At 47.8% G+C, this 27,977-nt stretch overlaps 2 protein-coding genes across 7 annotated transcripts in view; one reads left to right on the top strand and one right to left on the bottom strand.

Annotated features, from left to right (window-relative positions):
- The window catches only part of LOC139384804 (fibronectin type III and SPRY domain-containing protein 2-like), a 62,780-nt gene that overhangs the window by 20,444 nt on the left and 14,359 nt on the right, over window positions 1-27,977 (top strand). Inside the window, exons 1-8 of one of the 6 annotated variants that reach the window (XM_071129689.1) lie at window positions 18,444-18,715; window positions 19,647-19,942; window positions 20,326-20,428; window positions 21,218-21,313; window positions 22,044-22,277; window positions 22,777-22,799; window positions 23,939-24,060; window positions 26,779-26,946. In XM_071129689.1, coding sequence (XP_070985790.1) covers window positions 19,713-19,942; window positions 20,326-20,428; window positions 21,218-21,313; window positions 22,044-22,277; window positions 22,777-22,799; window positions 23,939-24,060; window positions 26,779-26,946 — 976 coding nt within the window. In that variant the 5' untranslated portion in view covers window positions 18,444-18,715; window positions 19,647-19,712. Of the gene's footprint in view, window positions 1-18,443; window positions 18,716-19,268; window positions 19,943-20,325; window positions 20,429-21,217; window positions 21,314-22,043; window positions 22,292-22,776; window positions 22,800-23,938; window positions 24,061-26,778; window positions 26,947-27,977 lie in introns of those variants that run through there. The other 5 variants (XM_071129687.1, XM_071129690.1, XM_071129688.1 and 2 more) reach the window with 5 other exon arrangements.
- LOC139384619 (WASP homolog-associated protein with actin, membranes and microtubules-like) lies at window positions 73-18,297 on the bottom strand. Its single transcript, XM_071129437.1, has 10 exons — window positions 17,629-18,297; window positions 12,733-12,906; window positions 8,805-8,955; window positions 7,751-7,920; window positions 5,885-6,053; window positions 3,768-3,955; window positions 2,897-2,983; window positions 2,416-2,511; window positions 1,895-2,321; window positions 73-272 (listed from the first exon to the last, which is right to left on the bottom strand). Exons 1-10 carry the CDS (start codon window positions 18,205-18,207, stop codon window positions 73-75), a joined length of 2,241 nt encoding a protein of 746 aa, XP_070985538.1. The 5' UTR covers window positions 18,208-18,297.

The raw sequence follows: 27,977 nt of genomic DNA, 5'->3' as shown, positions 1-27,977 counted from the left end.
GTGATGTAACAGCTTCATGGCTAACTCCTGCACATTGTCATTAATGTGATGTAACAGCTTCATGGCTAACTCCTACACATTGTCATTAATGACAATGTGATGCCTGATGCTGACCTTGCGTAGTTTGACCCCAAGTCTGATGGCAGACATTATGTTATCCCTGAGGTCGCCCCCGGAGGGCGCCAGGCCGGGACCAGGAGGGGCAAGGGGCTGGACACGACGCAGCCTGACCTGACCACGCTGTAATGATGCCAACACCTCGTCCATAGAACCTGGAGGGAGAAGGAGCAGGGGAAGACAGGTGGGAGAGAGAGAGAAGAAGTAGGGGAAGAAAGGTGGGAGAGAGAGAGACAAGAGAGAGAAGGGGGGGAGAAGAAGTAGGGTAAGAAAGGTGGGAGAGAGAGAGACAAGAGAGAGAGTGGGGGTGGGAGAGAGAGAGACAAGAGAGAGAGAGGGGGGAGAAGAAGTAGGGGAAGAAAGGTGGGAGAGAGAAACAAGAGAGAGAGAGAAGAAGTAGGGGAAGAAAGGTGGGAGAGAGAGACGAGAGAGAGAGAGAGAGAGAAGAAGTAGGGGAAGAAAAGTGGGAGAGAGAGAGGGGGGGAGAAGAAGAAGGGGAAGAAAGGTAGGAGAGAGAGAGAGGGGGGGAGAAGAAGTAGGGGGAAGAAAGGTGGGAGAGAGAGAAACAAGAGAGAGAGAAGAAGTAGGGGAAGAAAGGTGGGAGAGAGAGAGACGAGAGGGGGGGGGAGAAGTAGGGGAAGAAAGGTGGGAGAGAGAGAGAGAAGAAGTAGGGGAAGAAAGGTGGGAGAGAGAGAGGGATAGAGAAGAAGCAGGGGAAGAAAGGTGGGAGAGAGAGAGGGATAGAGAAGAAGCAGGGGAAGAAAGGTGGTAGAGAGAGAGGGATAGAGAAGAAGCAGGGGAAGAAAGGTGGGAGAGAGAGACAAGAGAGAGAGAGGGGGGAGAAGAAGTAGGGGAAGAAAGGTGGGAGAGAGAGAAACGAGAGAGAGCGAGAGAGAGAGAGAAGAAGTAGGGGAAGAAAGGTGGGAGAGAGAGAAACGAGAGAGAGAGAGCGAGAGAGAAGAAGTAGGGGAAGAAAGGTGGGAGAGAGAGAAACGAGAGAGAGAGAGAGAGAGAGAGGAATGGAAAAGAAGTGGGAGAGAGAGAAGAGAGAGAGAGAGAGGAATGGAGAAGAAGAGTGGGAGAGAGAGGTGGGAGAGAGAGAGGGGGAGGGAGAAGGAGCAGGGGAAGAAAGGTGGGAGAGAGAAGCGAGAGAGAGAGAGAGGAATGGAGAAGAAGAGTGGGAGAGAGAGAAGAAGCAGGGGAAGAAAGGTGGGAGAGAGAAATGAGAGAGAGGGGGAGGGAGAAGAAGCAAACGAAAGAAAGGTGGGAGAGAGAAATCAGAGAGAGGGGGAGGGAGAAAGGCAGGGGAAGAAAGGTGAGAGAGAGGTGGAGGGAGAAGAAGCAGGGGAAGAAAGGTGGGAGAGAGAAATGAGAGAGAGGGAGGGAGAAAGGCAGGGGAAGAAAGGTGAGAGAGAGGGGGAGGGAGAAGAAGCAGGGGAAGAAAGGTGGGAGAGAGAAATGAGAGAGAGGGGGAGGGAGAAAGGCAGGGGAAGAAAGGTGAGAGAGAGATGGAGGGAGAAGAAGCAGGGGAAGAAAGGTGGGAGAGAGAAATGAGAGAGAGTGGGAGGGAGAAAGGCAGGGGAAGAAAGGTGGGAGAGAGAGCAGATATGGAAAGAGAGTAGAAGCTGTCAAGAGAGCTGTCACAAGGTGCAGCTACAGTAGAAACTTGTAGAAGACAGAGAGTTTCCCTTTTTACAACAGTAGGAGAAATAATGAGCCGGGACAAGTAGCTACTGCATCAGAAACAGACCGTCACTGGAAGGTGGATCATCCTCACCTAGGTTCTGCTTCAGGGTCATTTTGGCAGGGAAGGGTGCAGCCTCTCTCTCACTGAGAGGCATGGGGGAGTCCCCTACCTCTGTCTTACAGGGGGTGAGGGCAGGGAGGGGTGGAGGGGGAGGAGGTGGGGGTAGGGGAGGAGGAGGAGGAGGGGGAGGAGGAGAGGAGGTCTGAGGTGGGGGTACAGCTGTAGTGGGAGGTGTAGTTGGCAGAGGCGAAGGAGGAGGGAGAGGAGGAGTGAAGATTTGGACGGGGATGTCTTTAGGTTTGAGTTTCCTGGGGGTCTTTCTGGGGGCGGCCCCATTAGATGAAGAGGAGGGGCCGATGCTAACGATTGACAGAGGCTGGGGGAGGTCGGAACACTGCGGCTCCCTGGCAGCCATCTTGGATCGTGGAGTCTTCAGGACGTAACTTCCCTGTCGCTTCTACAGGAAAGACAGCAGGAAAACACTTCAGCAACACATCCTTCCCTTTAGTCCCTCCATCCATGAGAGGATAAGTGATGGGTTGACTGATTACCTCTCTGAAGGAGCGGAGTCTGCTCAGGGTTCTCTCTCTCTCCTGGTCCATCCACTCCTTCCTCCTCTCTTCATCCTCTCTCCTCTTCTCTCTCTTCTGGAGGGACACGGAGAGAAATAAGACAAGACTGGTGGAATCAACTGAGATAGTTACCTCACTGCTTTAGTAACATTTTAGGTAGCTATAGAAGAGACCGAAACAGAGAGAGAGACACAGGGAGAGAGAGACAGAGAGAGAGACGGAAAGAGAGACAGAGAGAGACACAGGGAGAGAGAGAGATAGAGATAGACAGAGATACAGAGAGAGAGAGAGCGACAGAGAGAGAGAGAGAGATCATGTAAACTGAGGATGGTGTCTCCAGTGTGGGTGTTTCCGTGGGTGGGTTTGCCCTCGTTACTATGGTAACTTACCAGGGCTACTCCGCGGTGCTGGGTAAAGGGATCCTTTAAGAGCGTGTGTGCATGTTGTCATGGTAACTCACCAGGGCTACTCCGTGGTGCTGGGTAAAGTGAGTGGAGCTGTGCTGGGCCAGACGGTGCTTCTGCTCGTTAGCCTCCACACACTGATCCTGTAACACCACACACCATGTTACACACACACCATGTTACACACACACCATGTTACAACACACACACCACGTTACACACAATACAGACGCCACGTTACAACACAGACACCACGTTACAACACAACACAACACAGACACCACGTTACAACACAACACAGACACCACGTTACAACACAACACAGACACCACATTACACCACAACACAGACACCACGTTACAACAAAACAGACACCACGTTACAACACAGACACCACGTTACAACACAGACACCACGTTACAACACAGACACCACGTTACAACATGAGGCGTTAAGATAGAACAGTCTAAATGTTTAGGAGGAACTTTATTACAGGTTTGTCAGGAAGGGGCACACCCCCTGGTACCTTCTTGTTGTGGAGGTAGGTTAACACACACCCCCTGGTACCTTCTCACTGTGGAGGTAGGTTAACACACACCCCCTGGTACCTTCTCACTGTGGAGGTAGGTTAACACACACACCCCCTGGTACCTTCTTGTTGTGGAGGTAGGTTAACACACACCCCCTGGTACCTTCTTGTTGTGGAGGTAGGTTAACACACACCCCCTGGTACCTTCTCGTTGTGGAGATAGGTTAACACACACCCCCTGGTACCTTCTCACTGTGGAGGTAGGTTAACACACACCAGGGGGTGTGTGTTAACCTACCTCCACAGTGAGAAGGTACCAGGGGGTGTGTACCTTCTGTGGTACCTTCTTGTTGTGGAGGTAGGTTCAAACACACACACACACACACCCCCCAGGGTACCTTCTTGTTGCGGAGGTATGCGCGGCGGGCACATATGTTCCCTCTCTTGGCTTCCAGCTGCTGTAGGCGTCGCCCCAGGTGATTGACAGGTGAGTGGGTGGGGTCTAAAGGTGCAGCTGTCTGTGATAGGCTTTGGAGCTCCTCTGGATCCTCACACACATCATAATACACCACCTCCTCTTTCAGCTCTGAAACACACACCATAACACACCACCTCCTCTTTCAGCTCTGAAACACACACCATAACACACCACCTCCTCTTTCAGCTCTGAAACACACACCATAACACACCACCTCCTCTTTCAGCTCTGAAACACACACCATAACACACCACCTCCTCTTTCAGCTCTGAAACACACACCATAACACACCACCTCCTCTTTCAGCTCTGAAACACACACCATAACACACCACCTCCTCTTTCAGCTCTGAAACATTCTACAAATCTCTGTAGACACAATCTGATAAGCAGACATCTGTCGCTTCCCATCTCCTCTTCCTCTGTTGTTCTCTCCCTCCTCCCTGTTGCTCCCTCTCTCCTTCTCCTTTCTCCCCCTCTCCCTCCCCCCGCACTCCTCTCTCTGTCGCTCCTTCTCTCCCTCCCCCCACTGTCGCTCCTTCTCTCCCTCCCCCCTCCTGTCTCTCTCCCCCTCCCCCCACTCTGTTGCTCCTTCACTCCCTCCCCAGTCTCTCCTTCACTCCCTCCCCCCGTCGCTCCATCTCTCCCTCCCCCCACTCTGTCACTCCTTCCTCCTCTGCAGCTCCTTCTCTCCCTCCCTCCACACTCCTCCTTGTCGCTCCTTCTCTCTCTCCCTCCCCCTCCATCGCTCCTTCTCTTCCTCCCCCCGCACTCCTCCCTGTCGCTCCTTCTCTCCCTCCCCCCACCGTCGCTCCTTCTCTCCCTCCCCCCACACTCCTCCCTGTCTCTCCCTCCCCCTTCTCCTCTATCGCTCCTTCTCTCCCTCCCCCCACTCCTCCCTGTCGCTCCTTCTCTCCCTCCCCCTTCTCCTCTATCGCTCCTTCTCTCCCTCCCCCCACACTCCTCCCTGTCGCTCCTTCTGTCGCGCCTTCTCTCCCTCCCCCCGCACTCCTCCCTGTCGCTCCTTCTGTCCCTCCCTCCACTGTCGCTCCTTCTCTCCCTCCCCCCTCCTCCTCTATCGCTCCTTCTCTCCCCCCACACTCCTCCCTGTCGCTCCTTCTCTCCCTCACCCCACTGTCGCTCCTTCTCTCCCTCCCCCCTCCTCCTCCTCTATCGTTCCTTCTCTCCCTCCCCCACACTCCTCCCTGTCGCTCCTTCACTCCCCCCCCCCTCCTGTCTCTCCCTCCCCCCTCTATCGCTCCTTCTCTCCCTCCCCCCTCTATCGCTCCTTCTCTCCCTCCCCCCTCCTCCTCCATCGCTCCTTCTCTCCCTCCCCCCTCTATCGCTCCTTCTCTCCCTCCCCCCTCTATCGCTCCTTCTCTCCCTCCCCCCTCTATCGCTCCTTCTCTCCCTCCCCCCTCTATCGCTCCTTTCTCTCCCTCCCCCCTCCTCCTCTATCGCTCCTTCTCTCCCTCCCCCTCTATCACTCCTCTCTCTATTTTGCTCCCACTCTTTCACCCTCCTCTTTTCTTTTGCTTTCTCTCTCTCTTTTCATCAGGGAAGAACAATGAAGTGGTAGGGGGTTGCTGCCTTCCTCTCTCATGTTATAAAAATACATCTAGACTCTAGAGCCAAGTACTCGAAGCCCTGCCAAGGATGGCAGACAGAAACACACACACACACCCTTGGAAACAAACACTATTTTCCCCATGGGCAGTAATTAAGGAATTTACATGCAGAAAATCTGCTTTTGTGACATGATTTGTAATCCAGTGACGCAGCAGAAGTAGATCTCTATCTAGGGACAGTGGAGGAAGCCACGCTGCTCTTCTCCAGACCCTCCTAGCTGCCCCCCCCCTTTTAGAGCAGCTCTCCACACCCTCTCAGCACCCTCTCACAGAAATGTCGGACTGTGAGACTGGCATCTTCAGTCATTTGAAAAAAACTTTGAACATTTTGCATTGCATTTTGAAAAATCTAAATGTATAGATCTGTGTGTGTGTGTGTGTGTGTGTGTGTGTGTGTGTGTGTAACCTACCTTTTATCTGGCGTCGCAGGGTGTCGATCTGAGCGACCAATAGGAGCTCTTCGTTCTTGAGGATCTCAAACTTGGCATCGTAGAGTTCTAGCTGAGCCTCATAGTACTGAATCTCTAGGTTATCTACCGTCTCTGGTCCCCTCTGGTCCTGGCCAGACAGACCTCCCATCTAGGATACAATATAGAACACTATGGTTATAACACTACATAACATAGTACTGAAGCTCTAGATTGTCTCTGGTCCCCTCTGGTCCTGGCCAGACAGACCTCCCATCTAGGATACAATATAGAACACTATGGTTATAACAGCTCCAGTAAAAAAAATCCCAGAACCACACGGGGGGACCTAGTGAATGACCTGCAGAGAGCTGGGACCAAAGTAACAAAGCCTACCATCAGTAACACACTACGCCGCCAGGGACTCAAATCCCCCTGCTTAAGCCAGTACATGTCCAGGCCCGTCTGAAGTTTGCTGGAGAGCATTTGGATGATCCAGAAGAAGATTGGGAGAATGTCATATGGTCAGATGAAACCAAAATATAACTTTTTGGTAAAAACTCAACTCGTCGTGTTTGGAGGACAAAGAATGCTGAGTTGCATCCAAAGAACACCATACCTACTGTGAAGCATGGGGGTGGAAACATCATGCTTCGGGGCTGTTTTTCTGCAAAGGGACCAGGACGACTGATCCGTGTAAAGGAAAGAATGAATGGGGCCATGTATCGTGAGATTTTGAGTGAAAACCTCCTTCCATCAGCAAGGGCATTGAAGATGAAACGTGGCTGGGTCTTTCAGCATGACAATGATCCCAAACACACCGCCCGGGCAACGAAGGAGTGGCTGTGTAAGAAGCATTTCAAGGTCCTGGAGTGGCCTAGCCAGTCTCCAGACCTCAACCCCATAGAAAATCTTTGGAGGGAGTTGAAAGTCTGTGTTGCCCAGCAACAGCCCCAAAACATCACTGCTCTAGAGGAGATCTGCATGGAGGAATGGGCCAAAATACCAGCAACAGTGTGTGAAAACCTTGTGAAGACTTACAGAAAACGTTTGACAACAAAGGGTATATAACAAAGTATTGAGATAAACTTTTGTTATTGACCAAATACTTATTTTCCACCATAATTTGCAAATAAATTCATAAAAAATCCTACAATGTGATTTTCTGGATTTTTGTTTCTCATTTTGTCTGTCACAGTTGAAGTGTACCTATGATGAAAATTACAGGCCTCTCTCATCTTTTATAGTGGGAGAACTTGCACAATTGGTGGCTGACTAAATACTTTTTTTTCCCCACTGTATGTTTCTGATGTTGGATGAAAAGCTCTGATCTCCAAAATATAAACTTTTCAGGAAATGGAAAAAAAACGGTTCTATTTTCCCATTTAAGAAACACAGAGTTCTGAAAGTTGAGATGCTATTTTCTTGTTCCTAGAGTTGTGAGATGTTCAGAATCCAGACTAGTGTTAGTAGTTGACACACGTAGACATACAGCTGGAGGGGTAGCTGTCTGTCTGTCTGTCTGGGGAATTCTCTGTTCACACTCAGCTCTATAGACAGATCAAAGACCCGGAAAGAGAGAGCGACAGAGCTACAGACACAGCTACAGACAGAGCTACAGACAGAGCTACAGACAGAGCTACAGACACAGCTACAGACAGAGCTACAGACACAGCTACAGACAGAGCTACAGCTACAGACAGAGACACAGCTACAGACAGAGACCGAGCTACAGACGCAGCTACAGACACCCCCAGGGAATCTGATCAGATAGGAATACCAATCCAGAGAATGGCCTTTTAAAACACACACACACACACACACACACACACACACACACACACACACACACACACACACACACCGTACCTTCTCTCTGATGGTGTGTTTCTTGCGGTGCAGACACATCTCAGTTGCTCTCATGTGTTGCAGGGTCTCTTTAGCCTGCAGGAAACGCAGCTTCTCCAGTCTAGGAGCTGCTGAGGCCCAGGAGGCCTGACCAAAACCACGCTTATCCTCCCCCATCACACGTAGCATACCTGGTCAAACAGATCAACCACACAGACGGGGTCATTTGGCACAGGGTTTGTTTCCTCTATATACAGCTGAGAGGGTCTGTGGAGAGCTGCTCTAAAGGAGGAGGGGGGGCAGCTGAGAGGGTCTGTGGAGAGCTGCTATAAGGGGGGGCAGCTGAGAGGGTCTGGAGAGCTGCTCTAAAAGGGGGGGGGGGGGGCAGCTGAGAGGGTCTGTAGAGAGCTGCTCTAAAAGGGGGGGGCAGCTGAGAGGGTCTATGGAGAGCTGCTATAAGGGGGAGGCAGCTGAGAGGGTCTGTGGAGAGCTGCTATAAGGGGGAGGCAGCTGAGAGGGTCTGTGGAGAGCTGCTATAAGGGGGGGGCAGCTGAGAGGGTCTGTGGAGAGCTGCTCTAAAGGAGGAGGGGGGGGGCAGCTGAAAGGGTCTGTGGAGAGCTGCTCTAAAAGGGGGGGGGCAGCTGAGAGGGTCTGTGGAGAGCTGCTATAAGGGGGGCAGCTGAGAAGGTCTGTGGAGAGCTGCTATAAGGTGGGGGCAGCTGAGAGGGTCTGTGGAGAGCTGCTATAAGGGGGGGGCAGCTGAGAGGGTCTGTGGAGAGCTGCTATAAGGGGGGGGCAGCTGAGAGGGTCTGTGGAGAGCTGTTATAAGGGGGGGAAGCTGAGAGGGTCTGTGGAGAGCTGTTATAAGGGGGGGAAGCTGAGAGGGTCTGTGGAGAGCTGTTATAAGGGGGGGAAGCTGAGAGGGTCTGGAGAGCTGCTATAAGGGGGGGAAGCTGAGAGGGTCTGTGGAGAGCTGCTATAAGGGGGGGGGGAAGCTGAGAGGGTCTGGAGAGCTGTTATAAGGGGGCTCTTAATGCTTCATACACACACTCTCTCTCTCTCTCTCTCTCTCTACCTCCAAGGGCTTTGGATGTTTCTATGAAGTAGCTGACTGTGATGTCCTGTATGGAGGAGACTGCATCCTCTCCTCTCCTCCTCCACTCCTCTGCCTCTCTCTCCAGTGCTGCTATCCTCTTAGGACCCAACTCCTCCTCATCCAGAGACTTCTGATAGGGGCCAGGAGAGAACAGAAGAAAGGCTTTACATTCTAGAACAGCGACATCGGGGGAGAGGGGTTAGAATAGCGACATCGGGGGGAGGGGGGTTAGAACAGCGACATCGGGGGGAGGGGGGTTAGAACAGCGACATCGGGGGGGGGGATTAGAACAGCGACATCGGGGGGGGATTAGAACAGCGACATCGGGGGGGGGATTATAACAGCGACATCGGGGGAGGGATTAGAACAGCGACATCGGGGGAGGGATTAGAACAGCGACATCGGGGGAGGGATTAGAACAGCGACATCGGGGGGGGGGATTAGAACAGCGACATCGGGGGAGGGGGATTAGAACAGCGACATCGGGGGAGGGGGATTAGAACAGCGACATCGGGGGAGGGGGATTAGAACAGCGACATCGGGGGAGGGGGATTAGAACAGCGACATCGGGGGAGGGGGATTAGAACAGCGACATCGGGGGAGGGGGATTAGAACAGCGACATCGGGGGAGGGGGATTAGAACAGCGACATCGGGGGAGGGGGATTAGAACAGCGACATCGGGGGAGGGGGATTAGAACAGCGACATCGGGGGAGGGGGATTAGAACAGCGACATCGGGGGAGGGGGATTAGAACAGCGACATCGGGGGAGGGGGATTAGAACAGCGACATCGGGGGAGGGGGATTAGAACAGCGACATCGGGGAGGGGGATTAGAACAGCGACATCGGGGGAGGGGGATTAGAACAGCGACATCGGGGGAGGGGGATTAGAACAGCGACATCGGGGGAGGGGGATTAGAACAGCGACATCGGGGGAGGGGGATTAGAACAGCGACATCGGGGGAGGGGGATTAGAACAGCGACATCGGGGGAGGGGGATTAGAACAGCGACATCGGGGGGGGATTAGAACAGCGACATCGGGGGGGGGATTAGAACAGCGACATCGGGGGGGGGATTAGAACAGCGACATCGGGGGGGGGGGGATTAGAACAGCGACATCAGGGGAGGGGGGATTAGAACAGCGACATCAGGGGAGGGGGGATTAGAACAGCGACATCAGGGGAGGGGGGATTAGAACAGCGACATCGGGGGGGGGATTAGAACAGCGACATCGGGGGGGATTAGAACAGCGACATCGGGGGGGATTAGAACAGCGACATCGGGGGGGTTAGAACAGCGACATGGGGGGGTTAGAACAGCGACATCGGGGGGGGATTAGAACAGCGACATCGGGGGAGGGGGGATTAGAACAGCGACATCGGGGGAGGGGGGATTAGAACAGCGACATCGGGGGGGGGGATTAGAACAGCGACATCGGGGGAGGGATTAGAACAGCGACATCGGGGGGGGGATTAGAACAGCGACATCGGGGGAGGGATTAGAACAGCGACATCGGGGGGGGGATTAGAACAGCGACATCGGGGGAGGGATTAGAACAGCGACATCGGGGAGGGATTAGACCAGCGACATCGGGGGGGATTAGAACAGCAACATCGGGGGGGGATTAGAACAGCGACATCGGGGGGGGATTAGAACAGCGACATCGGGGGGGGATTAGAACAGCGACATCGGGGGGGATTAGAACAGCGACATCAGGGGAGGGGGGATTAGAACAGCGACATCGGGGGGGGGATTAGAACAGCGACATCAGGGGAGGGGGGATTAGAACAGCGACATCGGGGGGGGGGATTAGAACAGCGACATCGGGGGGGGGATTAGAACAGCGACATCGGGGGAGGGATTAGAACAGCGACATCGGGGGGGGGGGATTAGAACAGCGACATGGGGGGGGGGATTAGAACAGCGACATCGGGGGGGGGGGGGGGATTAGAACAGCGACATCGGGATTTAGGACCCAACTCCTCCTCCAGGGACACTGTGGCTGTGTTTAGACAGGCAGACCAATTATTTTCCAATATTCTTTTCACTAATTGTTTTACTGATCAGATCACCAATTCATTGGCCTGTCTGTTTAAAACACAGTAAGAGGGACACAGACAAACACTACATGGTCAAAAGTATGTGGACACCTGCTCATTGAACATCTCATTCCAAAATTATGGGCATTAATATGGAGTTGGTCCCCCCCTTTGCTGCTATAACAGCCTCCACTCTTCTGGGAATGCTTTCCACTAGATGTTGGAACATTGCTGCGGGGGACTTGCTTCCATTCAGCCACAAGAGTGTTAGTGAGGTCGGGCACTGATGTTGGGCGATTAGGCCTGGCTCGCAGTCGCCGTCCTAATTCATCACAAAGTTGTTCGATTGGGTTGAGGTCAGGGCTCCTGTGCAGGCCAGTCAAGTTCTTCCACACCAATTTCGACCATCCATTTCTGTATGGACCTCGCTTTGTGCACTGGGGGCGTTGTCATGCTGAAACAGGAAATGGCTTTGTCAAACATTTTGCTAGAATGTCATTGTATGCTGTAGCGTTAAGATTTCCCTCACTGGAACTAAGGGGCCAAAACCATGAAAAACAGCTCCAGAACATTATTCCTCCCCCACCAAACTTTACAGTTGGCACTATGCATTCGGGCAGATAGCGTTCTCCTGGCATCCGCCAAACCCAGATTGGTCCGTCGGATTGCCAGATGGTGAAGCGTGATTCATCACTCCAGAGAACGAGTTTCCACTGCTCCAGAGTCCTATGGCGGAGAGCTTTTACACCCCTCCAGCCGACGCTTGGCATTACCCACTGTGATCTTAGGCTTATGTGTGCGGCTGCTCGGCCATGGAAACCCATTTCATGAAGCTTCCGACAAACAGTTATTTTGCTGACGTTGCTTCCAGAGGTAGTTTGGAACAAGGTAGTGAGTGTTGCAACCGAGGACAGACGATTTTTACACACTTCAGCACTCGGTGGTCCCATTCTGTGAGTTTGTGTGGCCTTTGACGAACTGACTTGTTGGAAAGGTGGCATCCTATGACGATGCCACGTTGAAAGTCACTGAGATGTTCAGTAAGGCCGTTCTACTGACAACGTTTGTCTATGGAGATTGCGTGGCTGTGTGTTTTTTTTCGATTTTATACACGTGTCAGCAATGGGTGTGGCTGAAATACCCGAATCCACTAATTTAAAAGGTGTCCACATAATTTTGTTTACATGTTGTGTAAGGGTTTAGGACAAAACCACTGAAAGTCTGGGTGTCTCACAACCACGATGAAACAACACAGCTTTTCCCCTTCACGTTTCAAAAAGAGAAATGAGCCGTATTCACAAATGAGTTGATTTGGGCACAAAAATGACATGAACATGATAATAGAATTCAAAACGTTGATTATTTGACTTCTGTGAACGTGACAGAGAAATGTGTCTTTGACCTCAGCTTGGTGACAGAGACCAGAGCAGTTGGATTCTGGCTGTATTCCGCCTTGTATCAAAAACTCATGAGCAGACGGTGTGTCTCTGGTTCACGCTAAATTACAATCAATCAGTGTGTGTGTGTGTGTGTACGAGCGTGGGTTTCTGCGTAGTGTGAGTCGGCGTAGTGTGTGTGTGTATGTGTGTGTGTGTCTCTCCGCCTACCAGTATCTTCATCTGGTAGAGCCCTGCCAGTTCTCTCATGTCTCTGAAGGGAGGGGTGTGTGTGTGTGTGTGTGTGTCTCACTCCACCTACCAGTATCTCCATCTTGTAGAGCCCTGCCAGTTCTCTCATGTCTCTGAAGGGAGAGGTGTGTGTGTGTCTCTCTCTCCACCTACCAGTATCTCCATCTTATAGAGCCCTGCCAGTTCTCTCAGATCTCTGAAGGGGGAGGGTGTGTGTGTGTGTGTCTCTCTCCACCTACCAGTATCTCCATCTTGTAGAGCCCTGCCAGTTCTCTCATGTCTCTGAAGGGTTGCAGCAGGTACTGGTAGAAGGTGGTTGCTACGGTGACCAGGTCCTGGTAGGCTAGGTCCTCCTCGTGGTAGATCTGTAGCAGTAGAATCATTCTGTCTGCACCTCCATGACTCTGAAGGATCTGTCAATCAATCAATACATTCTATTATATTAGGCTAATCAATCAAATTATATTTACACGAAACAGACTAGCGTATTACAGTATCTCACGTTTAAAAAAAAAAATACAAAACATTTATTTGTCAGGTGATTGGCCAGTTCACTTTATGACCTGTGGAACGAACTTCGGCCAACGTCAGGTGAAGAAGTTAAAGTCCAGAGTCACTGACCTGTATGAAGTCCTTTATGTACCAATGAACAACATCCCAAAACTATCCCTTAAGTCTTCTCCCAGAGCTAGGCTAATGCCTTTAGCTCAGTGAACTAACACAGTCCTGTAGCCCACAGATGACCATGGCCTGGTTACTGTTCGTTATGATGACAGACAGATATATAGGTCTTGTTTTATTTATCTCTGAAGATCTATTCCACCACGACTTAGTGTCCCACTGTTCTGGATCTATTCCACCACGACTTGATGTGGACTCAGTGTCCCACTGTTCTGGATCTATTCTACCACGATTTGATGTGGACTTAGTGTCCCACTGTTCTGGATCTATTCCACCACGACTTGATGTGGACTTAGTGTCCCACTATTCTGGATCTATTCTACCATGACTTGATGTGGACTTAGTGTCCCACTGTTCTGGATCTATTCTACTACGACTTAGTGTCCCACTGTTCTGGATCTATTCCACCACGACTTGATGTGGACTTAGTGTCCCACTATTCTGGATCTATTCTACCATGACTTAGTGTCCCAGTGTTCTGGATCTATTCTACTACGACTTAGTGTCCCACTGTTCTGGATCTATTCTACTACGACTTAGTGTCCCACTGTTCTGGATCTATTCCACCATGACTTGATGTGGACTTAGTGTCCCACTATTCTGGATCTATTCCACCACGACTTAGTGTCCCAGTGTTCTGGATCTATTCTACTACGACTTAGTGTCCCACTGTTCTGGATCTATTCTACCATGACTTGATGTGGACTTAGTGTCCCACTGTTCTGGATCTATTCTACCATGACTTAGTGTCCCAGTGTTCTGGATCTATTCTACCATGACTTAGTGTCCCAGTGTTCTGGATCTATTCTACCATGACTTAGCGTCCCACTGTTCTGGATCTATTCTACCACAACTTAGTGTCCCACTGTTCTGGATCTATTCTACTACGACTTAGTGTCCCACGGTTTTGCTCTAACAAAGAAGAACGGAGCATTCCTTCCTAGCTTGCATGCAGGAAGGTGTTACCGAAGGACATTTACATGTCTGAAGCAGAAGAACGGAGCATTCCTTCCTAGCTTGCATGCAGGAAGGTGTTACCGAAGGACATTTACATGTCTGAAGCAGAAGAACGGAGCATTCCTTCCTAGCTTGCATGCAGGAAGGTGTTACCGAAGGACATTTACATGTCTAAAGCAGAAGACAATGCTACCGGTCAAAAGGACCCTCCTGAAGTGACGCTGCTCGGACCCTGAACTGCTGTTTCTGAAGACGGTCTACAGTGACTACAGTCCCGTCAACACTTCTTCTGTCTGATCCAGAATCAAGGGAGTTCAAGGGAGAATTATGTAGGGCTTCTTAGCCCCCGAATGTGACTCATTACGCTCTATGTAAAAGGCTGTATTGTCTTCTCAGGAATTCAGCTTTCTCTGTGCTGCTCTCAACCATCCTCATTCTGTCAAACCTCTGTGAAGCTGTCATTACATCCTGTAGGTCTGATATCTAATTGGAGGTTAACTTTACAGTAATGCTATTGGTCAACTCTTGGGGCCTTTTAGGAAATGACCCCCTCTCTTCTCTCTCTCTCCCTGTCTGATCTAGAATAATGCCTTGTCATGTTAGTATTGTGTTCATTCTTCAGCTTTATGCCTTGGTGGTGAATCCATTCTTTAGACAGAGTAATTACATATCTGCCTTTGATATGGACAATTAGTATTCCTGTCTCGACCTTTATGACAGTGACTTACTGGGTTTGCAATACTCTGTGTGTGTGTGTGTGCGTACAAGAGGCGTCACTACAGTCCCTGGTTCGAATCCAGGCTGAATCACATCCGGCCGTGATTGGGAGTCCCATAGGGCGGCGGACAATTGGCCCAGCGTCGTCCGGGTTTGGCCGATGTAGGCTGTCATTGTAAATAAGAATTTGTTCTTAGCTGACAATAAATAAACATATGGGTATTCTGCCAAAGCTTTCCTTAATTTTGGGTCAGTCAGTGGTCAGGTATTCTGCCACTGTGTACTCTCTGTTTAGGGCCAAATAGCATTCCTTAATTTTGGGTCAGTCAGTGGTCAGGTATTCTGCCACTGTGTACTCTCTGTTTAGGGCCAAATAGCATTCCTTAATTTTGGGTCAGTCAGTGGACAGGTATTCTGCCACTGTGTACTCTCTGTTTAGGGCCAAATAGCATTCCTTAATTTTGGGTCAGTCAGTGGACAGGTATTCTGCCACTGTGTACTCTCTGTTTAGGGCCAAATAGCATTCTAGTTTGCTCTGTTTTTTTGTTAATTCTTTCCAATGTGTCAAGTAATTATCTTTTTGTTTTCTCATGATTTGGTTGGGTCTAATTGTGTTGCTGTCCTGGGGCTCTGTGGGGTCTGTTTGTGTTTGTGAACAGAGTCCCAGGACCAGCTTGCTTAGGGGACTCTTCTCCAGGTTCATCTCTCTGTAGGTGATGGTTTTGTTACGAAGGTTTGGGAATCGCTTCCTTTAAGCATCTCTTTTCTGGATTTTGATAATTAGCGGGTATCATCCTAATTCTACTCTGCATGCATTATTTGGGGTATTCTTACAGAATTCTGCATGCAGAGTCTGAATTGCCATTTTGTTTTATCTTGGTTGGTGAGTGTGCCCCAGACTTAACAACCATAAAGGGCAATTGGTTCTAGAAATTATTCAAGTATTTTTAGCCAGATCCTAATAATTGGGATGTTGAATTTTGTTCCTTTTCATGGCATAGAAGGCCCTTCTTGCCTTGTCTCTCAGATCGTTCTCTCTCTCTCCCTCTTAAACATCTCCACTCTCTTGCCAAACTAATCCAGCCTCAGTGCTCACCTCACACCCACAGGATTAGAGCAGCATGGTACAGGGAATAAGGAGAGAAGAGTACATTTTGTTCTGCCTTTGAAACATCTTGGTTGTTGTGTATATAGACACTGTACAGGCCTATATTCCTGCACAGGGTTGTGCATGGATAATAGGGAGAGAGAAATCAAATCAAATGTTATTTGTCACATAAGCCGAATACAGCAGGTGTAGACCTTACCGGGAAATGCTTACTTACAATCCCTTAACCAACAATGCAGTTAAAAAATTAGAGTTAATAAAATATGTACTAACTATATATAGATATATATATATATATTTAAGTAACAATAAAATGACATAACAATAACGAGGCTATATACAGGGGGCACCGGTATTGAGTCAGTGTGCGGGGGTACAGGTAACGAGGCTCTGTACAGGAGGTACCGGTATTGAGTCAGTATGCGGGGGTACAGGTAACGAGGCTCTGTACAGGAGGTACCGGTATTGAGTCAGTGTGCGGGGGTACAGGTAACGAGGCTCTGTACAGGAGGTACCGGTATTGAGTCAGTGTGCGGGGGTACAGGTAACGAGGCTCTGTACAGGAGGTACCGGTATTGAGTCAGTATGCGGGGGTACAGGTTAGTCGAGGTCATTTGTACACAGGTAGGGGTAAAGTGACGGCATAGATAATAAACAGTGAGAAGCAGCAAGTGTAAAAACTAAGTCGTGTTTCTGCCGTCTGAACGTCTTTATAAAGCCTATCTGCTTTAACACAGTTCATACCACGGCATTTTTGAATACTTGTCTCTGATTGGCTTGAAGACCATTCTAGAGCGCGCATTATTTTGCAATGTTCTACTGAGATACTTTTTGAAAACAAAAGTCAAATTGGAGAATTCAGTTTGGGGAAATGACACTGTGAAACAGTAGGCTACCGGTATCCGCCCCAAAAACCATATGCTCTAATGCATGGTGTCATTGGCTATTAGGTAGCCTAGTGGTTAGAGCATTGGGCCAGTAACCGAAATCCCCGAGCTGACAAGATAAAAATGTGCCCCTGTTCCCCGGTAGGCTGTCATTGTAAATAAGAATTTGTTTTTAACCGACTTGCCTAGTTAAATTAAAATAATTATCCTAAAACTGCTGTCAACATAGAAACAGAGAATGAATGACAGGCTAATGTCCCTGTTTCTAGCCAAGACCTCAGGGGAGAACACCTTGCAGGGTGATAACAACATGAGTAACAGGAATGAAGCCGGACTGGATAATCAACAGATTGGTCATGTTTTCCTTCTCACGTGGTGTCATATTGCGCAACGATAGTGACACTGCATCTTTATTAAAACCCCTATGTGAACCAGGGTGGAAGGGCATCTATCCCAGTGTCATGAGGGGATTTAAAATGCCTAAATGTTGGACAGACATCTTTAGGGTTTACTCACAGTGACTTTACTGGATTACTGGATAGTGGGGGCATCGGTAAGCAGAGTAGACTACCGGTATGCCTCATGGGGGCCCCCTGAGACTGCAGGCTTTTGTTCCAGCCCATCAATGTAGCCTACTCCTGATTCAAATGAGCAAGGGCGTAGGCCTAGTGATTGGTTAGTGCTGGGCTAGAACAAAAGTTTGCAACCCATGTGGCAGGACCAGGATTGAAGAACAGTGACAGGCCACAGCTTGTATAGATCACGAATTCAAATTGTCCACTGACCTTTCTAAGGTGATCCTTAGCCCTGGTGACTTCATCCTGCATGGTTTTCCTCTTGAACTCCTGCATGTTCTCAAAGTACTCCTCGACATCTCGCTCGTCCTGCGGGAAAAGCGAGTCTAGCACTATCTTCCTGCCACAGATATCTATCGCAGTGCTGAAGTACTTCTCCAGCTGACGGCAAGGTGTATCCAGATCTCTCTCTTGATCATCTTGGTTGAACGTCCGATTGCTACCGAGAAAGATCATGTCCCAAATGTTACCCTCCTTGAAGTCCGACAGGTCGGGGAAATAGGGTGCGACGACATCCCCGACCCCTGTAAACTGACGGTGGACATTTTTTAAGTCGTTAACAGAGAAGAGTCCGGCCCAGCTGGTTTCGGTTTCGCAGACAGCAAGCTGGTCTTTGCGCTTCTGTCGCTGGAGAGTTCTGTTGTGACAGGTGACCGCGAACTTGGACTCGATCACATTCCACTGAACGATAAAACCGAGTTTGAACGTCTCGTTTTCTTCGAATATGTTCGTTTTGATGGCGACCCAGCCGTCCAAGCTGTCCAAACGCTCGCAGTCTATGCTATTCATTTTTTTGTTGTTATGGTAAACATGTAGCTAGCTAGCTAGCGAACTAAAACTTGTATTCCTCTGCCTTGTTTACAACGTCGGCCATTTGTAACGATGACGTAGTATTTCCTGTGGCGTTCTCTTTTACCTTCAACTTTGACCTTTCCGTCACATGCTCAGGGGGAATTCCACAGCCAATTTCATTCGCTACAATGTATCAGCGATTTATTCCAAGATATTTGAATATTTAATACAACGTGTCACCTTCAAGAAAATATTGACCACATTCACAATCAAATACTATTGGATTAAATACAATGTTATCACTCTTATTAGGCGACTAAAGGCAGATTTTGGCACTAAGTCAAAATACCCATGCTGACACTTGATCTGTGTGCATAACAGTTGGGGTTCCTGCTATATTTGTCACGAACTGTATTTGCTTCCTTGGTTAGCCTGTCAAAAACACTGTCAATGGTCGCCCTGAATCGACGTTGCTGGGGGAGTTATTGAATAATTTCTCACCAAGGTAAACTTAACCAGTGTTTTTGAATTGTTAGTAACTAAGCTATAATAACTGATATGTCTAGTCATAATTATAGCAAATAAATATGAAACCACAGCATAGTTTAAATGGTGTGTTTGAGTTTGTGTACAGCATGCCTGATCCATGTTTTGACAGAGGTCCAGGATGTTGTTTATGTGTACAGCCTGCCTGATCCATGTCTTTGACAGAGGTCCAGGATGTTAGAGAAGCAAACCCTCCTTTAACTGTCATCACTGTGTACAGTTATTTCTGAACAAGTGTTTGTTCTAAACATTTAAGACTATGAATCATACTTGTTTTGATTGCAAATAATGAACTCTTTGCATGGCTTCCATAAGAAAACGAATTGAATATTTATACTTATTTTTAAAGGTACATAAAGCATATACATTTACACAAGTGAATGACTGGTTGGTTAATGTTGGGTGAATAGAACATCAACATATTTGACAATAACTACTTCCAGTGGGATCCTGGTCCTTTGTGGAAAAATATTAATCTGACATGTTTTATTTGATTGTCCTGTCCACTACAGTACCTCCACCACAGTACCTCCACCACAGTATCTCCACCACAGTATCTCCACCACAGTATCTCCACCACAGTATCTCCACTACAGTACCTCCACCACAGTATCTCCACCACAGTACCTCCACCACAGTATCTCCACCACAGTATCTCCACCACAGTACCTCCACCACAGTATCTCCACCACAGTATCTCCACTACAGTACCTCCACCACAGTATCTGCACCACAGTATCTCCACCACAGTATCTCCACTACAGTACCTCCACCACAGTATCTCCACCACAGTACCTTAACCACAGTATCTCCACCACAGTAGCTCCACCACAGTAGCTCCACCACAGTATCTCCACCACAGTACCTTAACCACAGTATCTCCACCACAGTAGCTCCACCACAGTATCTCCACCACAGTATCTCCACCACAGTACCTCCACCCTCCTCCTCCCATCATGGACCTGTATGAGGTCTTCACAGGAAGCAGGCTGGATGTCATCACTGAGGAGGTGCTGAGTGGAGACGAGGAGCGTGGTGAGGAGCACCAGGACGAGGTGAAGGAGGAGGAGGTGAACAGGGATCTCCCTACCAAAGAGGCCTTTGTAGTGGTGTCTGAGAGAACAGAGACTAGAGAGTTGTCCTCTACCTTCCAGCGTTTCTCCACGGATACCAGCGACTCTCTAAGGTCCGTAATACAACACCTGCTTTATTGGTCCATTTGCACAGATATTCTTTTTTTGGTTTGTTGCTGTCACAGTACCCAACCTGATACACAACACAAACATCCCAGGCTGACAGGGGTACTTGGGGGTAAAGTGCCTTGTTCAAGGGCACAACTGTAGTAGGTAGTGTACAGGATCCTCCGGCTTCCGGCTCACTCCCTGAAGATTCTCCTTGCAGGCAGGGGTTCAGGGGTTCGAACCGGCAAACCTCTGGTTACTGGCCCGCCTCTCAAACCTCAAGGCTACTGCCACCAAGGTGTCTAATGCACTATGTATATAATCTTTGCATGACATGATGCACGCATCAATCATTTAATAATGGATACAATAAAGTGATCATCAGCAGGTTTGAGGCGTATGTCCCGTCTTCAGATGAGGATGGAACTCCATCACCTGACAGCTCTGTGGACGGACACGATGACGTGTTTGAGGAGCACAAGGAGTCGGAGGTAAGGGGAGGGTGTGTGTTGTGTCGGAGGTATAAGGGGAGGGTGTGTGTTGAGTCGGAGGTAAGGGGAATGTGTGTGTTGAGTCGGAGCTAGGGGAAGGTGTGTGTTGAGTCGGAGGTAAGGGGAGGGTGTGTGTTGAGTCGGAGGTAGGGGAGGGTGTGTGTTGAGTCGGAGGTAGGGGAAGGTGTGTGTTGAGTCGGAGGTAGGGGAAAGTGTGTGTTGAGTCGGAGGTAGGGTGGGGTGTGTGTGTTGAGTCGGAGGAAGGGTGGAGTGTGTGTGTTGAGTCGGAGGAAGGGGAGGGTGTGTGTTGAGTCGGAGGTAAGGGGAATGTGTGTGTTGAGTCGGAGCTAGGGGAAGGTGTGTGTTGAGTCGGAGGTAAGGGGAGGGTGTGTGTTGAGTCGGAGGTAGGGGAGGGTGTGTGTTGAGTCGGAGGTAGGGGAAGGTGTGTGTTGAGTCGGAGGTAGGGGAAGGTGTGTGTTGAGTCGGAGGTAGGGTGGGGTGTGTGTGTTGAGTCGGAGGAAGGGTGGAGTGTGTGTGTTGAGTCGGAGGAAGGGGAGGGTGTGTGTTGAGTCGGAGGAAGGGGAGGGTGTGTGTGTTGAGTCGGAGGTAGGGGAAGGTGTGTGTTGAGTCGGAGGTAGAGGAAGGTGTATGTGTTAATTCCATGTGAATAGACCCTTGATCTAGCCTGAGTGCCAGTCTGTGTGTGCTCTCCTGACAACTTCTACAGGCAGATTTGCACTCAGGCGACCCTTGGCCCTCTGTAAGAGTTCATTTCTGCTGTGCCTTCAGGACAAGGTGAATAACATCAGGACTAAGCTGGAGGAGAAGGTGGTGGAGATGGAGAACTTTGCAGGACATCTAGAAGAGATCTTCCTCACTGTGGAGGTACAACAACCACTATTACTGACACAACAACTACTATTACTGACACAACAACCACTATTACTGACACAACAACCAATACTACTGACACAACAACCACTACTACTGACACAACCACTATTACTGACACAGGAACCATTATTACTGACACAACAACCATTATTACTGACACAACAACCACTATTACTGACACAACAACTACTATTACTGACACAACCATTATTACTGACACAACAACTACTATTACTGACACAACCATTATTACTGACACAACAACCACTATTACTGACACAACAACCACTATTACTGACACAGGAACCACTATTACTGACACAGCAACCACTATTACTGACACAACCACTACTATTACTGCCACAACCATTATTACTGACACAACAACCACTATCACTCAAAGAACAACCACTATTACTGACACAACCACTATTACTGACACAACAACCACTATTACTGACACACAACCACTATTACTGACACAGCAACCACTATCACTGACACAACAACCACTACTACTGACACAACAACCACTATTACTGACACAACAACCACTATTACTGACACAACCACTATCACTGACATGACAACCACTATCACTGACACGACAACCACAGTACACACATAACAAAGACACATCCACGGGTTTTCAATCATGGATCTGTGAGCCCCGTTTGGGAGCCCCTGATCATCGCTTCATGAAGCGTCTCATGTCTTTCAGGAGAATTTTGGTCGTCAGGAGCAACACCTGGAGCAGCACTGCAACGATGTTCTACAGACGTTGTCCCATCGTTACGACGAGCGAGCCGCTGCGCTGGGGGAGGAGAAGAAGAGGAAGTTGGAGGCCTTGTACACTCAGCTGCTGGGCTGCGGACGCACCCTGGACGCATCCAAGGACCTGATTGAGACCGCCCAGGAACTGTACCGCACCGAGGACAAACGACTCTTTCTACAGGTCTGTTGTAGTGGGTCGGTCGTCACAATGACTTATTCAAGATTAAATCATTGAATTTAGCTTTATAACTTGCAACTTTGAAACGTTTAAAAGTTTACGATAACTTTGTTTTGCTCGGAGTTGTGTTTTTTGTTTGTCACACCATTCTGGGTAAACCCGAGAGACTGTCGGGAGTGAAAAGCAATGACGATTACCACGTTAAAATGTGCTTCGGTCACTCGTTCAGCCCATTCTAACGTTCAATCGAATAGTAACTGAATGCCTCAATGCCTGTCTGCCTGCTTTATATAGGAAGCCACGGCAACGTGACTCACTTTCTGTAGGAGCGAACCATTTTCGCGAGCGGGGTGGTGTGGTGTACCTAATAAACTGGCCACTGAGTGTATATTCTGTGGTCTTTGTGATGTTTTAATCTGCCAGTTAAAGGTTTTATGAACCTTAAAATGTTAATGACCACTGGAGGAGTTGACTTTTGATGTTGTGAACTTTCCCTTGACAGGCTGTTATGCCCACCATAAAGAGGTAAAGTACTGAACGGAGATTAACACTGCTGCCTGAGAATACAACATAACTATACTATACTATACTGTAAGGAGACTAACATTGCTAGCCTGAGAGTATAACCGAACTAGCCTGGTTCCAGATCCATTTTATATTTTATCCTGGTTCTAGATCCATTTTATCCTGGTTCCAGATCCATTTTATCCTGGTTCCAGATCCATTTTATCCTGGTTCTAGATCCATTTTATCCTGGTTCCAGATCCATTTTATCCTGGTTCTAGATCCATTTTATCCTGGTTCCAGATCCATTTTTATCCTGGTTCCAGATCCATTTTATCCTGGTTCCAGATCCATTTTATCCTGGTTCTAGATCCATTTCAGCCTGGTTCTAGATCCATTTTATCCTGGTTCCAGATCCATTTCAGCCTGGTTCCAGATCCATTTTATCCTGGTTCCAGATCTGCTTGTTCTCTTGCCAACACGCTTGATCCATTTGTGTTATCTTGTTGCTTGACCATGACCATAGGAGTTGGCAAGGCACACAGATATCTGGGACCAGGCTATAACAAAACTATGATAAGTGTTTGTTTACAACTGCATGGTAGTGAGTCTGGTTAATAACAGTGTAATCGTGTGATTTGCTGTGAACCGTGTAACAGCCTGATTAGGAGTGTTTCATGAGGATAATATATCAGGTTATGTTTGTCGGCAACGCTCATTCTGAAACCAAAATAGCTTCCGATCCTAATTAGCCAACTAATTCAAACTAATTTAAACTAAGCAGTATAATGAATGTGTTTGATGTTGAATAGGGTTTGTTGCCGTAGCTTATGTTTTGAATAGCATGACGACGCATGATGCTACGTCCCAATGTTCATTTTCAGTGTCGTTTTAGGTGGGCTCTGTTCAGAAGGTTGCGACGTTACAAAACATTCGGATAGAAAACAATTTTGTAGAACAGGTATGATTTTTCGTGGTGTAGAATCGGGCATCTTGTCAGCTCTATTCATTCCATTTCTATATGCAACGTTCTGAACGTTTCACCTCACTGAATACAGGTCTGTTTGTCCAATCAGAATGGAGAAGTTTGCTGACAGGTGTTTTGTTTGTCCAATCACAATCAAGGTTTTTGCTGATTGATGTTTTGTTTTCCTAATCAGAATTGAGGAATTTGCGAAGGAGAAGCCTGACCTGACGCTGGTGACCCCTCTGGAGTTTGACATGCCCCTCGCTGACCTGTCAGACGTCAAGACCATGATGGACTCCATCAACATCGTACCAGGTCTGATCACTCAATCAACCCATCCTTCCATACACCCACCCACCCATCCATTACAGGAGGTTGGTGGCATCTTAATTGGGGAGGACAGGCTCGTGGTAATGACTGGAGAGGAATTAGTGGAATGGTATCAAACACACCCAACACATGGATTCTATTCCATTCTCTCCGTTCCAGACGTTATTAAGAGCCGTCCTCCCCTCAGCAGTCTCCACTGCCATCCATCCATTCATCCATTCGTCCATCCATCCATTCGTCCATTCATCCGTCCATTCGTCCATCCATCCATCCATCCATTCACCCATCCATTCATCCACCCATCCATTCATCCATCCCTCCATCCATCCATCCATCCATCCATCCATTCATACATCCATCCATCCATCCATCCCTCCATTGATCCATTTGTCAAAACATTTTTATTTACGTTTTTTTACATCCCCCTCTGATCACATAATTCTATTCTTAAAACCGGTTTATTCAGAATAACGTAGTACATTTAATGTACAGACATTTCCATCCCATGATTTTTGGCCTCGGTTGATACATCTGAGATTTTTATTAACAAACTTGCGGTCGTGATTGGGAGTCCCATAGGGTGGCGCACAATCGGCCCAGTGTCGCCCGGGTTTGGCCTGGGGTAGGCCGTCATTGTAAATAAAAATGTGTTTTTAACTGACTTACCTAGTTAAATAAAGGTAAAATATTATATATATATATATATATATATATATATATTTAAATGTAATTAGATTTAGGCCATGGATGGGCAACTGGTCAATTTACAAAGTCTAAAATAAAAAACATATTTTTTTTGTATTTTGGGTGGGGGACTCAAACCATCCTATGCCAAAATGTCTAGAATTGCCGGAAATAAGAAGTAAAACTGCAAATGTTTCTCTTCGCCCCATGGCAATATGAGTAGAATTGCATGAAATGTGTTATACATTTGCAAAATCTTCTCCCCGCCCCATGGCAAAATGTGTAGATTTACCACATTCTTGTTTTAAAACAGTAAAATGTTCTCTACGCCTCATGCCAAAATGTGTAGATTTACCACATTCTTGTTTTAAAACGGCAAAATGTTCTCTACGCCTCATGGCAAAATGTGTAGATTTGCCGCATTCTTGTTTTAAAACGGCAAAATGTTCTCTACGCCTCATGGCAAAATGTGTAGATTTACAGGAACTTTACTCTAAAACGTTTTCTCTCCGTTGTCAAGAGGAGGGGCCGCTAAAATGTTTTTCTGGCAAGGTAGGGGTATGGATGTGGGTACGCAGACCCGCGAGCCACTGCAGGCCCCCCATGATGAGTTCAGATTGTTTTGTGGCCCCCACCCCCATCAAAGTTGCCCATCCCTGATTTAGACCAAGAGTATGAGCGTGGAACAGAGTAGAGCAGAGCCCCAGAGAAATCCTTCCAGACTCCAAACTCTACCTTTTGTATAAATGGAGGTTAGCTAGGGGAGTTGGGTTGCTTAGAAACAAATGACTTTGATGCAAAAGTGATTTCATTTCTCTGAGTATTTAATTACATTGGGCCACTGGAGTGACGAGTCAGGCACTTTTGAGTGATGCTTTCATTCTGCTGAAGTTTGACTGAGTCAATGATTGTGTCCCAAATGGCACCCTATTCCCCATATAGAACACTACGTTGGACCAGAGCCTATTTGTCAAAAGCAGTGCACTACATAGGGAATACAGACAATCTCCATGCTGCTTCTGTAGTTAATGATTGTAGAGGCTGGCTGTGATGTCAGTCTGTCTTGAAGAGAGATGATGGCTGTGATGTCAGTCTGTCTTGAAGAGAGATTATGGCTGTGATGTCAGTCTGTCTTGAAGAGAGATTATGGCTGTGATGTCAGTCTGTCTTGAAGAGAGATTATGGCTGTGATGTCAGTCTGTCTTGAAGAGAGATTATGGCTGTGATGTCAGTCTGTTTTGAAGAGAGATTATGGCTGTGTTCCTCAAATGGCACCCTGTTTCCTATATAGTGTTGACCAGGGCCCTGTTTCCTATATTCTGTTGACCAGGGCCCTGTTCCCTATATAGTGTTGACCAGGGCCCTGTTCCCTATATAGTGTTGACCAGGGCCCTGTTCCCTATATAGTGTTGACCAGGGCCCTGTTCCCTATATACTGTTGACCAGGGCCCTGCTCCCTATATAGTGTTGACCAGGGCCCTGTTCCCTATATAGTGTTGACCAGGGCCCTGTTCCCTATATAGTGTTGACCAGGGCCCTGTTCCCAATATACTGTTGACCAGGGCCCTGTTTCCTATATAGTGTTGACCAGGGTCCTGTTCCCTATATAGTGTTGACCAGGGTCCTTAAGGATCTAGTCCAAGGTACTGCACTACAGTAGGGTGTCATTAGAACCGGTCTGTGACATGTGTCTATCTTTGATTCACTTGGTGACTCACCTCAGACAGCTTTGTTTGGTTTCTCAGAATCTCTGATTCCACGGAAGGACACACATTTGAGAGAAGTTTCAAAATGGTTTAAAAATCCTGTAATAAAATAGTCTTAATCAAGTCCTTTGTGTTTAAAATTGTCTGTGGGGAGAGGCAGTGTGGAAATCAATGGAATAGAGTCACTTAGAAAAAGTGTCAAGACCATGAAATAAACCTCTGTGGAGGAAAATAAAACATCCATGCAGTACAACCTAATTCACATAAAGCTATTCCTCTCTCTCTGTAATGTCACGATCATGGTTCATTCCAGCCCCATCTGCCCCGGTCATCAACCCCCAGGTGTCTAACTCGGCCACGCGGACGTCTCTGCGTGTGTGCTGGAGCCTGTTCTCAGACGACTCTGTGGAATACTACGAGCTCTACTACAGACCTGTCCTGGAGGACACGCCGGCTGTAGACAGCACCAAGGGGCCTGACGGTAGCAACTAGTACAACCACCACCAGTACAACTTAGAATCAGAATGTAGAATCAGGACAGAGAATCTGAACTTAGAATCAGGACAGAGAATCAGAATGTAGAATCAGAATTTAGAATCAGAACATAGAATCAGAACGTAGAATCAGAATGTAGAATCAGAATGGACAGAGAATCAGAACGTAGAATCAGAATGTAGAATCAGGACAGAGAATCAGAATGTAGAATCAGAATGTAGAATCAGAATGTAGAATCAGGACAGAGAATCAGAATGTAGAATCAGAATTTAGAATCAGAACAGAATCAGAACGTAGAATCAGAATGTAGAATCAGAATGTAGAATCAGGACAGAGAATCAGGACAGAGATCAGAATGTAGAATCAGAATGTAGAATCAGAATGTAGAATCAGGAGAGAGAATCAGAATGTAGAATCAGAATTTAGAATCAGAACATAGAATCAGAACGTAGAATCAGAATGTAGAATCAGAACGTAGAATCAGAATGTAGAATCAGGACAGAGAATCAGAATGTAGAATCAGAATGTAGAATCAGAATGTAGAATCAGAATGTAGAATCAGGAGAGAGAATCAGAATGTAGAATCAGAACATAGAATCAGAATTTAGAATCAGAACGTAGAATCAGAACGTAGAATCAGAACGTAGAATCAGAATGTAGAATCAGAATGTAGAATCAGAATGTAGAATCAGGACAGAGAATCAGAATGTAGAATCAGAATGTAGAATCAGGACAGAGAATCAGAATGTAGAATCAGAATGTAGAATCAGGACAGAGAATCAGAACGTAGAATCAGAATGTAGAATCAGAATGTAGAATCAGGACAGAGAATCAGAATGTAGAATCAGAATGTAGAATCAGAATGTAGAATCAGGACAGAGAATCAGAATGTAGAATCAGAATGTAGAATCAGAACATAGAATCAGAATTTAGAATCAGAACATAGAATCAGAACGTAGAATCAGAATGTAGAATCAGAATGTAGAATCAGGACAGAGAATCAGAATGTAGAATCAG

The sequence above is a fragment of the Oncorhynchus clarkii genome, chromosome 26, assembly GCF_045791955.1.
Source record: "Oncorhynchus clarkii lewisi isolate Uvic-CL-2024 chromosome 26, UVic_Ocla_1.0, whole genome shotgun sequence".
In the NCBI taxonomy this organism is placed as follows: Eukaryota; Metazoa; Chordata; class Actinopteri; order Salmoniformes; family Salmonidae; genus Oncorhynchus; species Oncorhynchus clarkii.
This window is presented reverse-complemented; position numbering and strand designations above follow the sequence as displayed.

What these genes read in the sequence shown, in the direction of transcription:
- LOC139384619 (XM_071129437.1), bottom strand. Translation starts at nt 18,207, where the DNA reads ATGAATAGCATAGACTGCGAGCGTTTGGACAGCTTGGACGGCTGGGTC. An exon ending in AACATCCAAAGCCCTTGGAG is followed by an intron (nt 7,921 to 8,804) that starts GTAGAGAGAGAG and finishes CTGTTTGACCAG; the next exon opens with GTATGCTACGTGTGATGGGG. An exon ending in AACACACCATCAGAGAGAAG is followed by an intron (nt 6,054 to 7,750) that starts GTACGGTGTGTG and finishes ATTGTATCCTAG; the next exon opens with ATGGGAGGTCTGTCTGGCCA.